At 36.3% G+C, this 20,928-nt stretch overlaps 1 protein-coding gene across 14 annotated transcripts in view; it reads right to left on the bottom strand.

Annotated features, from left to right (window-relative positions):
- Positions 1-20,928, bottom strand: part of LOC123564429 (calcium/calmodulin-dependent protein kinase type II delta chain-like) — a 173,560-nt gene that overhangs the window by 142,576 nt on the left and 10,056 nt on the right. For all 14 annotated transcript variants that reach the window (XM_045358017.2, XM_045358010.2, XM_053537059.1 and 11 more), the window contains exons 2-3: positions 19,438-19,532; positions 2,901-2,960 (exon numbers count right to left, since the gene is read on the bottom strand). In XM_045358017.2, coding sequence (XP_045213952.1) covers positions 2,901-2,960; positions 19,438-19,532 — 155 coding nt within the window. The remainder of the gene's footprint in view (positions 1-2,900; positions 2,961-19,437; positions 19,533-20,928) is intronic.

Consider the following 20,928-nt stretch of genomic DNA (forward strand, 5'->3'; position numbering starts at 1 on the left):
GTACACTAAATGTTTGTTTACTGATTACTTATTGGCCTTTCTGAAGCTCTGCTTCCATCAAACTGTGTCCAACAATCAGCATCTGAAGCTGTATCAACATTTATAATATCTGGCAAGGAATCAAGATAAGCAAGTCTATCAATCTAGATATTGATATGCAAAACATAAAAGATTCCCAATGCTTGAACTCACCAGCAATTGTAGGCTATATTATACCCTTGGTAACCATTTCTATAATGTCTCCCATACTATGCAAAATTAATCATGCAGAGTGGCTAGGTCCCATAGGCCAGTCATAAACTCATACTAACTTATTGATTTCTTGTATTTGCATCTCCATTAATTATTACACAAAAGATACTAATTGGTCTCCTATTAAGGGGTTCTGAATCAGCTCAGATATTTATCACTCTAACTTTGAGCACTCATACAATAAAAAAATTTGTGTAGCTTTAAATGATTTTGCCTGAAATGTGGTATGTGCCTAGTCTTACAAATTTTGACAGGTATTAAATTTCTTCAAATCATCCAGGCATCATTACTGCAATACTTCTATTTGCAAAGAATTGAGTCTCATTACGCAAAGTAAACATTTTACCTTTATTTGTGATGAAATTGCAAGGTTAAAACCATAAAATTCATCATGGTTGTGAATTCATCCATATATGTTCATATACTAGGACTATTATGAATTTATACAGTATCTGTTAAATCTGATCTTTAAATTAAACAGTCAAACCACATCCTGCTAAATACCAATAAAAACTCCTACGCAGTTTAAGCTAAATCTAAATTATCAGTCAAAAACGTAGGAGTAGAAGGGATTTTTTACATTTCATTCACCCCTTTTCCCATATCCAAAATACCAGATCTGACTGATTAAGTTTGTTAGAGGGTGAACTAAGGAACTTTTGTGTGTATTTTTTCAAAAATCTGTTTAAATTGCCAAGTAGCGACAAGAAGGCCATGATGTCCCTAGACTGCCCACCTGAGTTACACTGCTTGCTTGAACAGTTTTGGGTGATGGTTACTAGTGTTATTTCTAAAGCACAAAAAGGGCAGGGTGCTGCCTAAAAGGGGTAAGGTGCTGCCAAAAAGGGGCAGGGTGCATTTTTAAACAGAAAAGTTACCATTATAGCTGTAGTTGTGTTTCTAGATGTTTATAGTTATGTATTTATTACATTTATGATTATTGAGCACTTATCACAGTGGTAAATGATATCTTCCAAACTTTGACACCATACTTAACCCTTAGCCTGCTGCAGGCGAATTTAACAGCCTTTGCAAACAGCTTGGAACCAGATCAGACGCCGATTAAATCGGCGTCTGATCAGGTTCCAAGCTGTTTGCTACTCTGACAATATTTCTTCCAACTTTGGAGCAAATTGAATGAACTTTACAATTTTAGCAGACGACATTTCCAACAGACGACAATTTACCTAGCATGCGAAAGGTTAACATCAGTTTTTCGAATAGTCAAGCACGTTGTCAACAGACAGCTCTTGTTACATTACTTGGTAATTATTTGGTCAAAGCATTGAAGCCTTTTTCTTTAAAAACTTCACCCAGGATATCAACTTATTCATATGAATATGAAATTGTGGAGGGCCTTTATATGGTTAAGCTTGAAACCAAGATCATGTTTAATACAACATAATAAAAAGGCCTGTTTTCAGGTCACATTGTAAACTACTATTAATCAAAATTCATGTTATGTTGATTTGGACTTTAGTCGATATTTTAGTAACAGAAAAGTGCTACAACAGCCTATAAAAAAATATATCCAAAATGTACTATCCGGATACTGGTACACTTTTAATACATCTTCTAAAAGAGGGTTTTGTTCAGTTTACCAATGTCCCACTAGGGTAAACCAGCGATAGTTCCTTAAATTTTGATGTTACAATAAAATTACACAGCATTTTTTAAGGAATTATGGAAAAATTGCATAATTATGACATTGGGTGTAATTAGAATCGTGAACCGACATTCTAAATTTATTTTTGCTTTCAAAATTCACTAAAATTTGTGCATTTTCTTCCTGAAATTATGGTATGACCAGACTGTATTGATATAAACTTATTATTATACTAAACAATGATCTAATTTAAAGCTTGCATGAAGAAATCTTACACAGCACTTTTCACGTGCTCGGTAATCAGGTGGCCGCTTATTATTGTTTTTTTTTTACAGTAGACAGGATCAATTCTTTTTATCAATTAACTGTAACATTTCATTGATTCTCGTTACCTGTGTGCACTCACAAGGACGTAATTTGCTGCTCAAAAAATCATCGATCTAGAAATATCACTAGGGTCACAAGATGATTATTGCTGCAGAAGTATTTTTGAAATCAGGTCAGTGCTTATTAAAGAAATTATAATGAAATATAACTTTTTAACTCATTGCACCTAATGAACTACACATACTTTCACATAAAATAAATTACAAGCATACATATATCCAGCTGTCCTAACTGACCTGAAGAAAGGTCAAATATTAATTAGTGTAATAAAGTTCGTCCTAATGTCCTCCCCCACTTGGCCAAGACATGACAGGACTGGGACACTCTTATCATAATGATATATCAGTCAATGACTTTTTCAGTGGTGGTCTATATCTACAATAGACTGTAAATGTCTATTTTATAACAGACTGTAAAATGTTTGTCCTTGCTCAGCTTTTCTTTTACATGTTCTAATAATCTCTTGGGTTACTCATTATTCCACTTCTACATATTACACACAGCAAATGGACCTAAACCTGTTTAAGCCAAAAACAAGAAATAGTTATACTGTATGATTTTCCTATTTCATTCTGAAACTTCACTTTTTGTAATTGTTGTAAAATTTATGCAAGCTTATGTATAATGCAGGCTCAGTATTTCTAAGTTTACTTACCTATATTTGGATGCTTTAACAATCTACATATTCTAGCTTCTCTTTCTAACTTTTGATGGTCTGAAAATAGAAAAGTAGAGGATAGACCCATTCATTGATTATACATAGCAATTCTCTATTGGTATGAATTGAGATCAAATTTGACATTGTGATTGTGTTAATTGCTACTTTCCTGACATTAAGTCTACAGATATTGCTCAAGTTTCCATGCTGCTTAGTTCTCCAGCAAGGAGCTGAGAAACAGTGTCACAAAATTACTTGCAATATACTGTCAATGGCTTACAAACATAAATAAGATTTTGCAGAGCTTTAATTTCTTATGCCAATAAGGCATTTTCTGTAAAAATGCAAAAGATGAAAAACTTCTTGTGTATTATATGTTATCTATTTTCACTAACACAATTGTATTCATGGCAATGGTATTATATGGGCATGAAAAATGGGACAAGCCCTGTTCCACAATGGCAATAAATACTCACTGTGCATTAAATGCTGTTTGTACCAAAGTGTGAAAGTGCCAAAATCGTTATTAAGCATAAATACTTAATGGTTGTATAAAGGATATAGACGCTTCCAAATATGCACTTCTTAGTATATATTTGGCATACATAAGTGTGACTACACTACATGGTATACCCCTTGCTCTCATACTGCTTCTTTACTTATTTCAAAATGTCAAGCATGGGTTGAGGCAGCTTTCTTTAGTGACCAGGGAATGACATATTACTGGAGGCTGCAAGTGAAAATTTACAAAACTAAAAGGTGACACCGGGACATCTGATTAGAGGCAAAATACCCAAGGCAAGTGTTAACAATCTGCTGTATATAGTATATTTAAAATTTTCTCAGAAACAAAATCCCTGCCCTTACTGGTAAACCTTAGACCCCACTAACCAAGATCTGTCACAGTGTCTCACTATCCAACATCTCAATGAGTCTCTAACCTTACAAAACTCAAGTTTTGCAAGAAATACCAATCTATCTCTATTAACATGTACATATAAATCTCTGCTGATAAGGCTTGGAAAACAATTCTATTTCAAAAGGATTCCGAGTGCTGATTCTTTATAAAGATCTGTATGCAAATGAATTCTCTTCATTTTAAGAACTAAATATTTAGAAAATCAGCTTTAAATACAGCAGATTATAGCAAACAAAGTTAGAAAGGTGTTTCACTTTGCATGGAAGTTCAGCAAAAAAAAAAAAGAGAATAATTATATCTTATATTATTTTATTCTAATCAGTCATTGGTATTTGTACAATGTGACGATAGAATATATTTCTGTATTGGATACAATATATTTCATATTAGACAATGCATCAACTTCAGTTCAAATCTCACTCAAAGTCATTAAAATTTAAATGTATCAGTGTAAATATCAAGGAAGCATTACAAAATATCAATCGACAAAATCCTGAAACACCACATATGTTTTCCTCCTTTTTAAGAACAAAGAAGCAACACAATGACGTGTTTAACTAGAAGACGCTTTTGGTTTTCAATGTTTAGGTCCCTGTGGTCTTGCTGGTGACTTATCAATAAGTCCAATCATCCTAGGAAGTGTCAAGGTTCTGGGTCAAACTGTTTTCATGTTTCAAGGCCCTGTGACCTTGACCTTCGACCTTCTGACCCCAAAATCAATAGAGGTCATCTACTCTACATGTACAATCATCCTATCTGGCCCATGTGACCTTCACCTTTGAACAAGTGATCCCAAAATCAATAGAAGTCATCTTCTCTGTATGTCCAATCATCCTTTGAAGTTTGACATTCAGGGTTAGGTGGTTCTCAAGTTATTGATTGGAAACGGTTTCCCATGGAAGGCCCTTGTGACCTTGACCTTTGTCCGAGTGACCCCAAAAACAAAAGGGGTTATCTGCTTCTTAAGCCCTATCATCCTATGAAGACTGGAGGTTATAGGTCAAATGGTTCTTCAGATATTGATTGGAAATAAAGTCTGACGGAGGTACAGACAGGGCAAAAACAATAGATGTCTCCCCCAGTAGATGGGAGCCATAATAAGATCTTACTGGATACAATGTCTGCTCAAACCAACATTTTGTACCCCATTCAGATCCAAAACTGTGCTTAATCATATGAAACTGAAGTACAACAACTCGTAAGAAGCACAATTTTCAATCAAATTCATGTAATTCTTTTGGTAAACAGTTCCCATACTGCCCAAAGAAGGCAGGTGATAATGTAATATAATTATATAATCATGCTGTTTACTTATTGATTGTTCTGAAACATTCTTTATAACTGGAATTGAGTTATTAGGCAATGATGAAAGATAACCACAGCAATGTTTGTGACAATAAATTTTATCTCCGAACCATCTTATATGAAACTTCAACTCTCATTTAATTTACACTGTCTGCCCACACACACCATTTCAAACTTCATTCCTCCATTGAGATTCAGAAAGGACTTTATGAATCAGTCAGTTTTACATAATTTACACCCTATGATGAAAATAATAAAATATATGGTACCATATTTGCTCTAATGGCACAAACATTTGTAACTAACAAAAATATACTACTGTGAAATCATTTAAATTCGCTGGCATGAAATTTCGCGCAAACGGCAAGTTTCGCGCAGGCTTTAATTTGCGCATTTTTAGTTTAAGATAGATTTTTTTAAAGCATTTTTTTTCAGAAATCGCCCGCATCGCACGTGTCCTTATCATGTTCCGCCTGTCAATAAAAAGCAATATGACAGTCTAACTGATAATTGTTGTTAGTTGACACTATGGTTAGGTTTAGTGCGAAAGAGTATTAAAGGATCGATTAATATAAAAGGAGTTTGAAGTTGTTTGTCCAATTACTCTAAAACAACAATGGCAGGTACGAATAACTACGAAGCTGCGCACTGTTACATTCAATAATGAAGTGTGACAAACTTGAAATCTGTGGACGACAAATGAATTTATACACACATGAATTCAAATACTTACATAGTTTTCTGTCAAGAATTAAATGATAAATATTTTGTAGTTTGTAAGACGATGACAACGATATAAAACTAGAGTTGTCACAGGAGTGACGAATTATACCCCCACAATATGGCCTTGTCACAGAACTAAGCCAATGTCAAAGCCAAACTTGCTTAACCTTTGTCCTACTGACCTCAAAATTAATAGAGGTCATCTGCTAGTCATGATCAATCTCCCTATGAAGTTTCATGATCCTCGGACCAAGTTCAAGTTATTGTCCGTAAAAAGTTTAAATGACCTTTGACCTTTGGAACTAAAAATGAATACGGATCATCTGCTTGACATGACCAACCTCCCGACCAACCTCCCGATTAAGTTTCCTGATCCTAGTCCCAAACGTTCTGAAGTTATTGTCCAAAAACTGTTTAAATGTTGCGGGTCACTGTGACCTTGACCTGTGACCTACTGACCTCAAAATCATTAGGGGTCATCTGCTGGTCATAACCAACCTCCCTATCAATTTTCATGATCATAGGCCAAGTGTTCTCAAGTTATCATCTGGAAACCATTTAACTGTTCTGAGTCACTGTGACCTTGACCTTTGACCTACTGAACTCAAAGTAGAACTTGACCTGTATTTCATGATGTTACACCTGTGTACCAAAATTTATGATCCTAGGCCCAAGCATTCTCAAGTTATCATCTGGAAACCATTTAACTGTTCCAAATCACTGTGACCTTGACCTACTGACCTCAACGTTTTGACCTGCATTTCATGATGTTACATCTGTGTACCAAAATTTATGATCCTAGGCCCAAGCGTTCTCAAGTTATCATCCAGAAACCGTTTATCTGTTCAGGGTCACTGTGACCTTGACCTTTGACCTACTGACCCCAAATTCGAACTTGACCTGTATTTTCTGATGTTACACCTGTGTACCAAAAATAATTTTAATTAGTCAAGCCTTTCATGAGTTATCATCCAGAAACCATCAAAACAAACGGACCGACGGTCCAACCGACCGACCGCCAAGCTCACTCCTATATACACCCCAAACTTCGTTTTGTGGGGGTATAACTAGCGTAAGAAACTGAAGTGTTCCTACAGAATAACCAATTAACCCATTAATATAAATAATTTAATCAGATTTCATTATCTATTTTGGTAGAAAAAAATAAATTCCTATCAAGACTAGGTTTAATTAACTGCCGATAAACTGTGATGTTATGAGAAAATTTGATATACACGGGTCTTATAACATACCTATATTTCGGACAAGAAATCAATTCGGATAACTCTATACTAAATGTTAAATAATAGCGCAGTCTTAAATTCGCGAATAGAGTGACTTTAACTCAAAAACTTCAGGGGTCATCTGGCTATAGGCAATCACCCTGTGAAGTTTGATGACTGATGGCCAAAGCATTCTTTAGTTATTGAGTGGAAATTGTTTTCAGTCTCAACATCCCTGTTACCTTGACCTTTCACCCACAGACCCAAAACAATAGGGGTCATCTACTGTACACATGCAAACATCCTTAAAACGTTAATGACTGTATGCCAAAGTGTTCTTCAGTTTTTATCTGGAAACTCAAGGTCACAATGACTCTGACTTTTGACCTACTGACTCCAAAAGTCTTAAGGTCATGCACTGACACAGGCAATCATCCTGTAAAGTTTGACCAATGTTAGATCAAGCATTCTCTAGTTTTTGATTGGGCAATCATCCTGTAAAGTTTGACCAATGTTAGACCAAGCATTCTCTAGTTTTTGATTGGAAACTAATGGTCTATTGACCCACTGACCCATAGACATACATTCAGAAGGACACTGACCAAAATAATATACCCCTCTTTACCGAAGTGGGGCATAAATATTATCTCTAAATAATTTTACTTAATAACCAGTTTTGATTGTTGTTTTCATCAAATCTGACAAGGTTTCGTAAAGATAAAGAGTACAGCCAATTGTACAAGCAAGACTCCTTTTTATTCAACCTAATGACTTAGCTTTTTTACCCCAGATGATCCGGTTTAAAACTTTACGAGATTTCATAAGGACAAATATTCTATCAAGTTTCATGAAGATCAGATTCAAAATGTAGCCCCCGGAGTGTTACAAAGATTATTTGACCTTATGATCTAGTGTTTCACAACAGATGACACAGTATCAAATTTGTCGGAGATTTTATTGCTGCAGACATGTTGATGCTGTATGCGAAATTGACAATCGGATCAAAACCGTTTGAATGGACAAGATTAATTTTGCAGATTTCAAGTAATTCAAGGGCCATAATCCATGAGTGCCTGGGGTGTTTTGGGTGGTTATCGAACTTGGCCGAGATATTATGCCCATAAACATTGTCAGCAAGTTTGGTGAAGATCGGATGAAAACTGTTTGACTTAGAGAGCAGACAAGGCTAAATTCGCAGTTATTCGAAGAGCAATAATCCAAGAGTGCCTGGGGTGATTTCGGTGGTTATCAAACTTGGCCGAGATATTATGCCCACAAACATCAGCATTGTCAGCAAGTTTAGTGAAGATCAGATGAAAACCGTTTGACTTAAGAGAGCGGACATGCTTTGGATGCCAACAGCCCGCCCGCCACGGGTATTCACATAATATGCGCTGCTCTTTCAGAGACGGGCATATAAAAAGATTGGTGATAGACGGCATAATCCCCATGATGAGAGACACAGGGAAATCCTTGTGCATTTTGTGCTCATGTGACTGAAAACACCAACTGTCATTCACAGTGTTTATCACTACAGTAACAGAGTCAGTGTCACATATAATTAAATACATTGATCACCTTCACCCTTCATAAACTACAAGACAAAAGGACAAAATTATAGCACCGTAAATGGGCTGGATTCACTCTCAGTGTGGCAATCAATACAACCAACATTTTTCCACATCATAAACCATATTGGTAGATGTGATCCATGGAAGGCAAAAAATGGCCTGAAACCCTACAGAGACTTCAGATAATGTGAGAACCCCACTGCGATAAATATGGAAATCATGTAAAATATTTTATATCACAGAATAAGACATAATCTGTGTTCTAAGGATTGGTGCTAATCAGAGAAGTCTGAAGAATGGCAAAACAATAATGAGTCTGAATGCCAGTTCTATAAACAAAATTAATTTGCTCTATCCTATATGCATAAAGATGTACGGAGATGTGAAGGATTTTCAAATACTTTTTGTATTGCTACATTTGATCAGAACATATACTGAAAGTTGAAAGAATTTGGGATCTGTTCTACTAATACATGTACTAGTGAAAAACTTTTAATTACTGGAATTCCATTAAAACAGTGACTGAATGAAGACTCAATAAATGTGATTAAATCATAACTAATATCAGACAAAAATGTAGTTTTACTCCAATGTATCTGTCCAATAAGACCCATCATAATTTCTATAAGATCGAATTTTGAATCCAAAAGAAACGCTACAAAATGTCTTCAGACCTGGAATGTGCAAGTAAGTATACAGGTGAAAGGTATTATGATATGGGTATTTTAAGGGGAGCTTTGGTCTAATAATTGAGGTGTTGCAGGGTTTGGCTATTGCTGTTAGACTTTTTGTCCCTGCTTCAGTCCTCAATAGCTTTATTCCAGGAAATCAGGGCTAGAGCTAGGGGTCGACTTGTGCAAATCAGTTGCTCTGAAAGTCCTGACTTAACTGGCTCCAATCTAAAATCATACCAAACTAGAAGATGCTTTTGTAGAAAAGCGCATGTCTCCCCCAATGCATAGTCGTAATAGGCAGGAAGTCAATAGGGGACAGGAACGAGTCATAAAGACACTGATGGTTGGCTACAACAGGGAGAGGCTACTTGGCATGTCCAATCATCCTATGAAGTTTCAACATTCTGGGTCAAATGGTTCTCAAGTTATTGATTGGAAACTGTTTTCCATGTTCTGGTCCCTGTGACCTTTACCTTTGATCAAGTGGCCCAAAAATCATTTATAGGGGTTATCTACTCTACCTGTCCAATCATCCTATGAAGTTTCAACTTTCTGGGTCAAACGGTTCTCAAGTTATTGATTGGAAACTGTTTTCCATGTTCTGGTCCCTGTGACCTTTACCTTTGATCAAGTGGCCCAAAAATCATTTATAGGGGTTATCTACTCTACCTGTCCAATCATCCTATGAAGTTTCAACTTTCTGGGTCGAACGGTTCTCAAGTTATTGATTGGAAACTGTTTTCCATGTTCTGGTCCCTGTGACCTTTACCTTTGATCAAGTGGCCCAAAAATCATTTATTGGGGTTATCTACTCTACCTGTCCAATCATCCTATGAAGTTTCAACTTTCTGGGTCAAACGGTTCTCAAGTTATTGATTGGAAACTGTTTTCCATGTTCTGGTCCCTGTGACCTTTACCTTTGATCAAGTGGCCCAAAAATCATTTATAGGGGTTATCTACTCTACCTGTCCAATCATCCTATGAAGTTTCAACTTTCTGGATCAAGTTCTCGAGTTACTGATCGGACACTGTTTTCCATGTTCAAGTCCTTGTGACTTTGACCTTTGATCTAGTAACCCCAAAACTAACTGCTGTCATCTACTCTGTAAGCCCTATCACTCTATGAAGTTTGGAGGTTCTAGATCAAAAATGAAGTGTGATGGACAGATGGCCCCTGTGACCTTGACCTTTGATGGAGTGATCCTAAAAACAATAGGGGATATCTACTCTGTAAGTCCTATCATCCTATGGAGTTTGAAGATTCTAGGTCAAATGGTTCTCAAGTTACTAACCAGAAATGGGTTGCCACGTTCTGGCCGCGGTAACCTTGACCTGTAATGGAGTGACCCCAAAATCGATAGGGGTCATCTTCTCTGCATGTCCAATCATCCTAAGAAGTTTCAACATTCTGGGTAAAGTGGTTCTCAAGTTATTGATAGGGAATGGTTTTCCATGTTCAGGCCTTTGTGACCTTGAACTTTAATAGAGTGGCCCCCAAATTCAATAGGGGTCATCTATCCTGCATGTCCAATCATCCTATGAAGTTTCAACATCCTGGGTCAAGTGGTTCTCAAGTTATTGATTGGAAATGGTTTTCCATGTTCAGGCCTCTGACCTTGACCTTTGATAGAGAAACCCCAAAAACAATAGGAGTTGTTTACTCCATAAGCATTGCCACCCGTATGAAGTTTGAAGGTTCTCCAGCTTTTGATCGGAAATGAAGAGTGACAGATGGATGGAAGGACGGGCACACAGGGCAAAAACAATTCAAGTCACCAAATTCTTTTCATCCACCCTCAGCTAAGTACTGATTATCAACCTGTTGACAATTTGCAAGCCTGTCAACATGCCACTTGCACAATGGCATAATTTACACTCAGAATACTTCAGGTATTTGTGAAATTTTCATGAAGTTAGAAAGCCTATCAAATTATCCATTACATTGGAGATGACTGTGTTCAGCCAATAAGCCGAAACGGACACATCATTGAACCTTTGTCTTAAAATACTTTCACATGAGCAAGCATTGTAAACATGCATGTTTTGTAAACAAACTATTGAGAAACTTTAAAATAGCTTTTAGTTGGAATTTCTACAAAAGCATAGACCAACTGCAGACTGTCTTTCATTTGTATGTACTTTTATTTTCCACAATTTACTGTTCATCTTTACTGGTGGGAGATACAAATGACCCCTATTTGGTGACTCAGTCTGAATAATAACCTCGTTTGTCCTATCTCATACAACATTATAGAGTATATATAATGGGCCTTAGAGCTACTATTAAAGCAAAGCTTCAGCTGGAATTTTTGAAAACAATTTTTTTCATAATTTTGGATCAAAACAGTAACCACTTTGTGAAGTGTTGTTACTAAGAAAATGAATGGTCATCATCAAAATTGGTTTTTATCCAGAAATAAGCAAACATTAGTAATTTTTCATATCAATGCATGTCTTTTAACAAGCTTATGTGCACACAGAAGCTTATAATGTGTGTTTTTCTACTTTTTGTAGAGAATGCATTAAACAAGAGCTGTCTCCAAAGGATGACACATGCCCCCGATGGAACTTTGAATGAATATAATAGTTATGGCCGATGTTAGAGTTTAGGACCTTTGACCTATGGAACTGGGTCTTGCGCGCCACACGTCGTCTTACTGTGTTACACATTCATGCGTAGATATTTTAAAATCCATGCATGAATGACAAAGATACGGACCGGACACGCCTATCAATGCACTTTCATGAAAAATGACCTTTAACGTCTAAGTGTGACCTTGACCTTTGAGCTACAGACCTGGGTCTTGCGCGCGACACGTCGTCTTACTGTGGTACACATTCATGCCAAGTTATTTGAAAATCCATCCATCGATGACAAAGATATGGACCGGACACGCCCATCAATGCACTATCCTTTAACGTCTAAGTGTGACCTTGACCTTTGAGCTACGGACCTGGGTCTTGCTTCCGACACGTCGTCTTACTGTGGTACACATTCATGCCAAGTTATTTGAAAATCCATCCATCGATGACAAAGATATGGACCGGACACGCCCATCAATGCACTATCCTTTAACGTCTAAGTGTGACCTTGACCTTTGAGCTACGGACCTGGGTCTTGCGCATGACACGTCGTCTTACTGTGGTACACATTCATGCCAAGTTATTTGAAAATCCATCCATCGATGACAAAGATATGGACCGGACACGCCCTTCAATGCACTATCCCTTAATGTCTAAGTGTGACCTTGACCTTTGAGATACGGACCTGGGTCTTGCGCGCGACACGTCGTCTTACTGTGGTACACATTCATGCCAAGTTATTTGAAAATCCATCCATCGTTGACAAAGATATGGACCGGACACGCCCATCAATGCACTATCCCTTAATGTCTAAGTGTGACCTTGACCTTTGAGCTACGGACCTGGGTCTTGCTTGCGACACGTCGTCTTACTGTGGTACACATTCATGCCAAGTTATTTGAAAATTCATCCATCGATGACAAAGATATGGACCGGACACAAAAACTGCGGACAGACCGTCAGACGGTTCAAAAACTATATGCCTCCCTTTGGGGGCATAAAAAATTGCCCCGAAATTGATAACTGTTTACATGTCATATTACTTCAGTCCATGAAAACATGATTTTCATTTCTTTGACGATAACAGCTGAAACTCATCTTCAAATATCTTGCATGGATTTGTTTTAATTCATAATATGTACATAATCACTTCAGTCAATGATGACATTAATTCATCAGGTATAAAGGCGGAGCTGAAATATGTACTGAGAAAATATGGCACATATTCTATATCCAAAGCTGTCATTGTTGTTTTTCACTTGACTGACGTCAAAGACTGAGAAGCACCTGGCAGCATTTGGATACACTAATGTTAATTAGGTGTAGCTTCGGCAATTAAGGAATGGCAGGAATACTAGGGCATGTCAAATATACGACTCAAAGCCTGAAGGCATGTTGCACCCAACATGCGATACTAGCCTAGCAAGAACCCTGACTAGGTAACCAGTACCCTGCAATTATTACATTGCAGTTGAACAATATCTAAGTTTTTTGCTGCATAGAGAGTTATTGTGTACAGAAATGTCAGTCAGACAGACAAAATGTAATCAATACAATATCACTTTCTACCCTCTGGGATCATTCACTGGTCCTTCCCCAGGAGACGATTTCCTGTTAATATTACCAAATTATTGACCTAAGGAAGGAAATTCTGTCAATAAATGCTGATTGTTAATGTTACGTGTTTCATCCCTATTGAGCATTTACTTTTCTATTTTGACTGCAGCTTTAGAGAATGCTCATATGGCCTCTACTGCATGAAAATACTTTCAAACCTAAACTACAGTTTTCTTTCAGTAAACAAGTAAACAACAGCATCTTGACATCATGAATGGACAAAACCTATTGCCTGACAGTGAACAAACGTCTCAATTGCCCACGTGGACTAGGCTTTTGTTTTACCTAGAAAGTAAAGGCCCATAATTCTGTCAGTGTAAGAAACAACTGGAATACGCTGTGGTATTTTCACTAAAAGATTTAGCTAAAGCAAAAAAAAAGAAGCTTGTGCATATTAGGTCTACATCAGCAACAACTCCATCAATATAATATCTTGTTATTTTACAAACTGCTGACTCAGGGAATACTAACTTGACTATGAGTGTACCAAAATTTCAAGATAAACTTAAGTTCAAATGTATGAACTTTCACCATTAATCCCAACTTATGAGAATTGTATCATTAAATCAAATGTTGACAACAGTTTCTACCAAATGGATGTGTGTCAAGGATACACGTATTCCCATTTACTGTCACTGTATGGTCTATTTAACTAGTCTGGGTTTAGAATCTTTTTCAATTTTCTATTCATATAAATGATGGGGTCTACTTGTTGCATTAAGCACAATGCCCAAATTTTTTGTGATGCCTCATTGATACAGACACACATGACATGATACCCCTACCCAAACACATTATATACTGGCACTGGGCTGACCAATCTTAGTGTTTAACACTAAAGCACTTTCAGAATTTTCTATCATCCGCAGAAGCAGTCAGCTTCTAATTGACATACTGGATTATTTATTTAGTAAATACCCTTTCAAATAGATTTATTTCTAAAGTTTCTGAGTTTAAGATGAAAAACTAATTTCTTTCATTCTAGTTGAAAACAAGGACCTGTGTTCAATAAATGCTTGATGCCCCCGGTGGCATCCTTGTCAATACAAAGCAACCTAAGTCCAAAACAAGGTCAAGTTCAAGGTCAAGGTCAAACTGAGGTCAGGTGATGTCTGAAGATGAGGAATGGTCACAGGTTACATCTGCATTAGTATCAAGTCATTCTAGTAAGGGGTATTGAGGTCAGACGCAACGGTCCCATTTGGTTAACCAAGAGATGGCTCATACAAAGCAACCTAAGTCCAAAACGAGTTCAAGGTCAAGGTCAAACTGAGGTCAGGTGATGTCTGAAGATGAGGAATGTCACAGATTACATCTGCATTAGTATCAAGTCATTCTAGTAAGGGGTATTGATGCTAGACGAAACGGTCCCATTTGGTTAACCAAGAGATGACCCATACAAAGCAACCTAAGTCCAAAACAAGGTCAAGGTCAAACTGAGATCTGGTGATGTTTGAAGATGAGGAATGGTCACAGGTTACATCTGCATTAGTATCAAGTCATTCTAGTAAGGGGTATTGATGCTAGACGAAATGGTCCCGTTTGGTTAACCTCGTACGGACGGACAAATGAATGAACGGACAGCACAATCACTATATGCCGCCCGCATCAGTCGATGCCGGGGGCATAAAAAGGATACATAAATTATTTTACACAACTAAAGACGTTAATTTTGTAATGTATAATGTAGTTCTCTGAAAATCAATTTAATCCACTATTTAGTTTAATGTTGCAAAAGAAACAGAATGTCAGACAGTTTGATCAAATGTTCATAACTTTCTCATTTTTAAGTCATGTTCAAATGTTCATAACTTTCTCATTTTTAAGTCAATTTTGAAAAGTACTTCACTGGCCTAGCAGACACATTAGAACAACAATGCCTTTACATTTAAGTTACTATTTACAATGTTCACCGAGATACAAAAATCATCAAGATCTGTGCTTTTTTGTTCCTGATCACTATCGTAGTGTATTGATCCCTCTGGAGTTGTGAAAATTCCTCCTAATTGTGGCATCCTGGTAGCTTGTATTTAGTATCTGAGTTAGTTAAACAAATACACACATTACCACTTAATGGATTCTCCACAAGATACTCCATGTTATCACTGGTCCAAGTCATTCTGTATGTTACATGCTCTGACATACAAACCCTTACCTTGATGTGCTCTTGTACAAAAGTGATACCCAACCGTTTGTAAAAAATCCAAGCGATGGATAATATCATAAATCATTATTTTTCCAAATAAACTGATAGGAAATAGCTTCCATGAAAAACAAGTGACTTAGTATTGCAGCGGCAATACAGAGGTCCCCTAACGGTATAAAACTTTGTAAGTGTCCGTCCCGTGTGGTTGTTTGCAACAGTGTTAACACTTAAAATGCTTCAAGGCATCTAGGTGCTAAGAAATAAAAACTGCTTTTCCTTAAAGACGTGCCACAGAATAACTGCATGCATTCTTTTGTATTTCCATGATGGTAAATATACATTTTTTACTTGGCCTTCAATAGTGACCTTGACCTTTGACCGACAACCATGGGCCATGTGCACAACACATAGTCTAATCATGGGGAACATTTCTGTATAGTAATAAAAAAATCCTTCAATGCAATTAAAAGTTTTCAGGCAAAAACAAATTTTTACTTTACCTTAAACAGTGACCTTGACCTTTTACCGACAAGCATAGATTTGTCTCATCATTGACACATTGTCTCATCATGGGGAACGTTTGTGTGTACCACAAAGATAATCTATCAATGCATATAAAAGATATGGAGCGGAAACAATTTTTACTTGACCTTCAATAGTGACCTTGACCTTTGGCCTACAAGCATATATCATGTTCATGCATAATCTACATATTGCCCCCTATTTATATACTATGTTTAATGAACCTAGTTTGAATACTTCTTGAGTAATTGCAGGATACAGATTTGCCGACAGACAGACGGACAGATGGATGGAGGGCATGCCTATAGTCCCCTCTGGTGTTCCTCCGGTAGGGGACTGAAAAAAGATATTAAGGTACTAAAATTGTCTGACAGTGAAGTACAGAATCCGGATGTATAAATTATTGCTTTAATATTACATGCAGGCCTCAAACTCAGGAATATAGTTGACTTTCCGGGTGATGGACTATATACTATACTAATGTCATAAGATTACTTCAAGCTTTCGCTTTTGCTTTTAGAAAACCTTTTAATTATTGTTTTATTGTGTGTATAAACATATTTACATAATACCAATAAGATAGGATTCAAATCATGCTGCAGCTAAAAAAAAATGTGTCAAATTCTGTTGACATCTCACATTCAGCTTTTAGTCTTAAGGAACTATTTTCTAGTCTTAGCAGAAATCCCTTACATAATAGTTACAAGTCAAGGAAATTTAATTAAAAATTAATGAAAACTTCACTTCCAAACCAAAAATGTTGACTAACTAAAATACCAACAGACAGGTAGACATAGCAATCAAAGTGACTAACAATTACCTACATAACGGTAAGCGTAACACTGTATGTACAAAAATACCAGTTATTATATGTTGCATACTTTCCTATTCAGAACTTAGGAGAGGCCAAATGGAAAAATAATTAAATGTAAGGAAATAAATGCAATATTAGATAAAAATAATGACTAATCTGCAATTCACACATGACATTGTATCAATGAATACCGTAATATTATATTCAAGGCCTTCATGGGAAAATAGATATAAATCAATGACCAATAATAATGTTTATAATTTTCTAGCTTACAGTTATACAGGAGAGACTTCTCAATCAATATGCGAAATATTTGCAATGCAAATTAAATCAATTTGATTCATTTAGAGTTACCACTGGATCCCATCATAAGCAGGAAGTTTAAACCACAGGAGACTTTTAACAGCTTAAATCATCCCCAAAAACCATCCTTGAGTGCATGATCAATCTTAGCTGTCAACTTAAGGTTAGTACAAGCATGTATATCTTCCATGCATTTCTAAGAACCCAGCAACAGTTGCAGTGTCACTGTGCAAATGTCTGCAATGCCACGGTCATGATTAAAAATGAATTTGCTTTTTGTCGGTGGGCGGTGGGCTCCAGCAAAGCTTTCAAACATAGAAAATGACAAATTGGGAAGCGGTAGCCTGTGAAGTTTTACAATCTTCATTCATAACTACATTCCCCTATCAAGTTACCTCTATGGAGGCATTCTCAAAGTAAAGAAGTGTGTTCTCAATTCTGAACTTTAAATAAAAAATTCTCAACTGAATGTTAATTTTAAGTAGTTTTTTTTTTCTGTTTTACAATAATTCTGTGAACTTTATATCATTCACAGAAAATTTCTCTATAAATGTTGAGTTTCATTTCTTCTTAACTCGAACACTTGACAGTCATATTTTGTAATGTCAACCAGTGCTGCTGGCATTCCCAAAATGATTTTAAAAAGCCAATCATTAACTGAACACTCAGATTTCTGAACAATTAAAAATACTTTGATTCAAAGACACTACTACCAATGAAACAGCTTTTCCTAAAATCACTGCAACCTGGGACTGCATCAAAAAAATGCCTCATAGGCACCTGCAATCTCACTCCAAATTTTCTACAGTGTGCTGATATATTTGTAAAGATTGCAAGTAACTGTTCCAATTACATGAAGAACAAGATGCTACAAAATTTAAGAAATAACTACCAAACAGCTTAAATCAATAAATTCAACCCAACATAACAAATTATTGCTATATTCATAATGCGTGTAAAACCAGAAAAATTCAAAGCTTTTCAAACAGCTTAAATGTCATCATGTAGATTTACTCCTTCGGACATGGACAAATACACCAGGCAAGAGGGCACAGTAAACACTGCTTATCTTAATGACATTCCTGTGGAAAAACAAGCAAACATTTTGTCAACTTTAATGGAGTAGATACATGTTCCTAGTTAAAACTTAAACAAATATAAAACCTTTATAAGTTCAAAGTCAGATGTGTGATGATACATTAAGTCTACAGTGGTATTCGGAATAGATATATTAGACCCACACTAATTAACTTTACATTGTACCTTGTTCAATAATGTATCATACATATTTTCTCTTGCAGTCTGCACTTTGACAATGAAATTAGCAACAAAAAGTATTTACCATGTTTCTGACATTTAGTTTTTGCCATACCTGCGATGTTCTTAAACAAGCCTTTCCACGGCCCATTAAGGTTGTGAATCCATTATGACAAGCTGTTAGTTTTTCCAGAACAGTTGTACCTAAGTTGATGTTATTGAGCCAAACTGCAGATTATCAAGTGATGATATCACTGGGACCTCAATTCTGTTGTTGGTGCAAGTTTGCTATTTGCACAACTTGTTTTTCCTACCAATGGTAGATGAATTATTTAATTAGACTCTCCTGGTTGGTTTAGAGATTTGTCATTTTTCTACAGATATACCGATTGATTTCCTGTGTTTACTATGTAAATATCCTGCAAGTGGCAAATAATATAGGTTCAGCAGTGTACATGTAGACCACTGATTTGTTTATGTTCCAATGCCCAACACCTTCAATATACAAATGAGCCGCACCATGAGAAAACCAACATAGTGCATTTGTGACCAGCATGGATCCAGACCAGCCTGCGTGGATGTGCAGGCTGGTCTGGATCCATGCTGGTCGCAAATGCACTATGTTGGTTTTCTCATGGTGCGGCTCAAATGTACAAGTACCTGAAATGTTCACATTACTTTCCACTGGGTACATGTGAGAAAATTTGCTCTAATTGGAATGATTGTAGAATATGTCAAAAAACGTGATGACCCCTGCGCTAGTACTGGCTTTTCCTGCTAACAAGTGTGGATTAAAATTCTTTATAATTGAACAATTGTATTATGCAGTGGTTATAAGAGTCCAGCTGAAATATCAAAGCAGAAAGAAGCAACTCACCTCTGGCTGATAATTTTTTTGTGTTTATTATTTTTGCTGCAAATTCTAGGCCTGTAGATTTTTGAACACATCTTCTCACTATTGAAAAAGCACCCCTGAAAATAAATGAAACATTATATGCCACTATAGCAATCCTCTCAACATTCAACACATATACGTCAATCTGCACTGACATCAAGACAGTGCCTAGCATTGACATATAGAACTACCCTACTGTGTTACCACAATAAAGGTTGTCCAATACTGATGGCAAACTTTGACTTTTTACCTCAACTTTTCAAAAAGTAAGTGGGTACAAAGAACAACAAGAGACGAAGATAAGCTTGTGGAATTCTGTTATTGCTTTTCAGCTCACTTTCCCAAAATTACAGTTTTACAGAAGGAATTAAGTCCCCCATTTGAACAAATCTGACAGAGGCCGTTACAGTGATGCTTCAGACCAAGTTTGATGAAGATTCATCAAGCGGTTCAGAAGAAAAAATTGTAAAAAGATTTTTCTATCTTTTAGCTCTTGCATTCAAGCGCCCTAATTTGAACAAATTTGGGAGAGGACAGTATAATGCTGCAGACCAGTGATTCATGGGAAGTTATTTAAGCTTTTTCTCATATTTTTAAACTTAGTGCCCAAATTTAAACAAATTTGGGACAGGACCTTACATTGATGCCACAGAACAAGTTTGATGAAGATCCATCCAGCAGTTCATGGGAGGAAGGGTCTTTTAACAAGAGGGCCATGATGGCCCTATATCGCTCACCTGTTATCATTGCACTTGAGGACAAGAAGGTCCTCAGAAAAAATATCTAAGTCCAAAGGACAGGAACAACAAAGGGAAGAAATTTAAACAAAAAGAAAAATGATTCTTATAAAGTATAGATATGTCAAAATACACCTAAAAATTGGAGGTACCATCCATGTTGTACCACAGAAAAGTGGTCTCGGTTTTTCCCTACGGCAAATAATAAAAGTTACTAAAAATAAGCTATTTATAGTAACGTAAAAGGGAAGTAATTAAAAACAAAACAAATATTGTAAGTGAACAAAAGAAGGATCTGCCAAATAAATCTGTTGACATAAATGAAATTTCAGATCAGTATCTTCATTAGTATACCCATTTTAATTTGAAATAAAGGGAGGTAATTTGACATAAAATTAGTCCATAGTTATCTACTCTGATTGCTCAGTCCAACTAATAACAGTAATGAAATTTCAAATAAGTCCTATAAGTACTTACTGATATAAATCCATTTTGATTACAATCAGGGGAGGTAATCAGATATAAAATAACTCTGGAACCTACGATTGGATCTGATTTGTCATGGAATCCAAGATTTATTGTTGTTGAAGATACTTTGGAAGTTTGTATCAAATAAAACTATAAATGAAGTCTCTATATGGCTGCAAAAGCCAAAATAGCCAATTTTGAACCTTTAAGGGGCCATAGAACCCATGATGGAATCTGGCCAGTTGAAGAAAGGAAGCAAGATCTTGTG

Source organism: Mercenaria mercenaria, chromosome 2, assembly GCF_021730395.1.
Source record: "Mercenaria mercenaria strain notata chromosome 2, MADL_Memer_1, whole genome shotgun sequence".
Taxonomy (NCBI): Eukaryota; Metazoa; Mollusca; class Bivalvia; order Venerida; family Veneridae; genus Mercenaria; species Mercenaria mercenaria.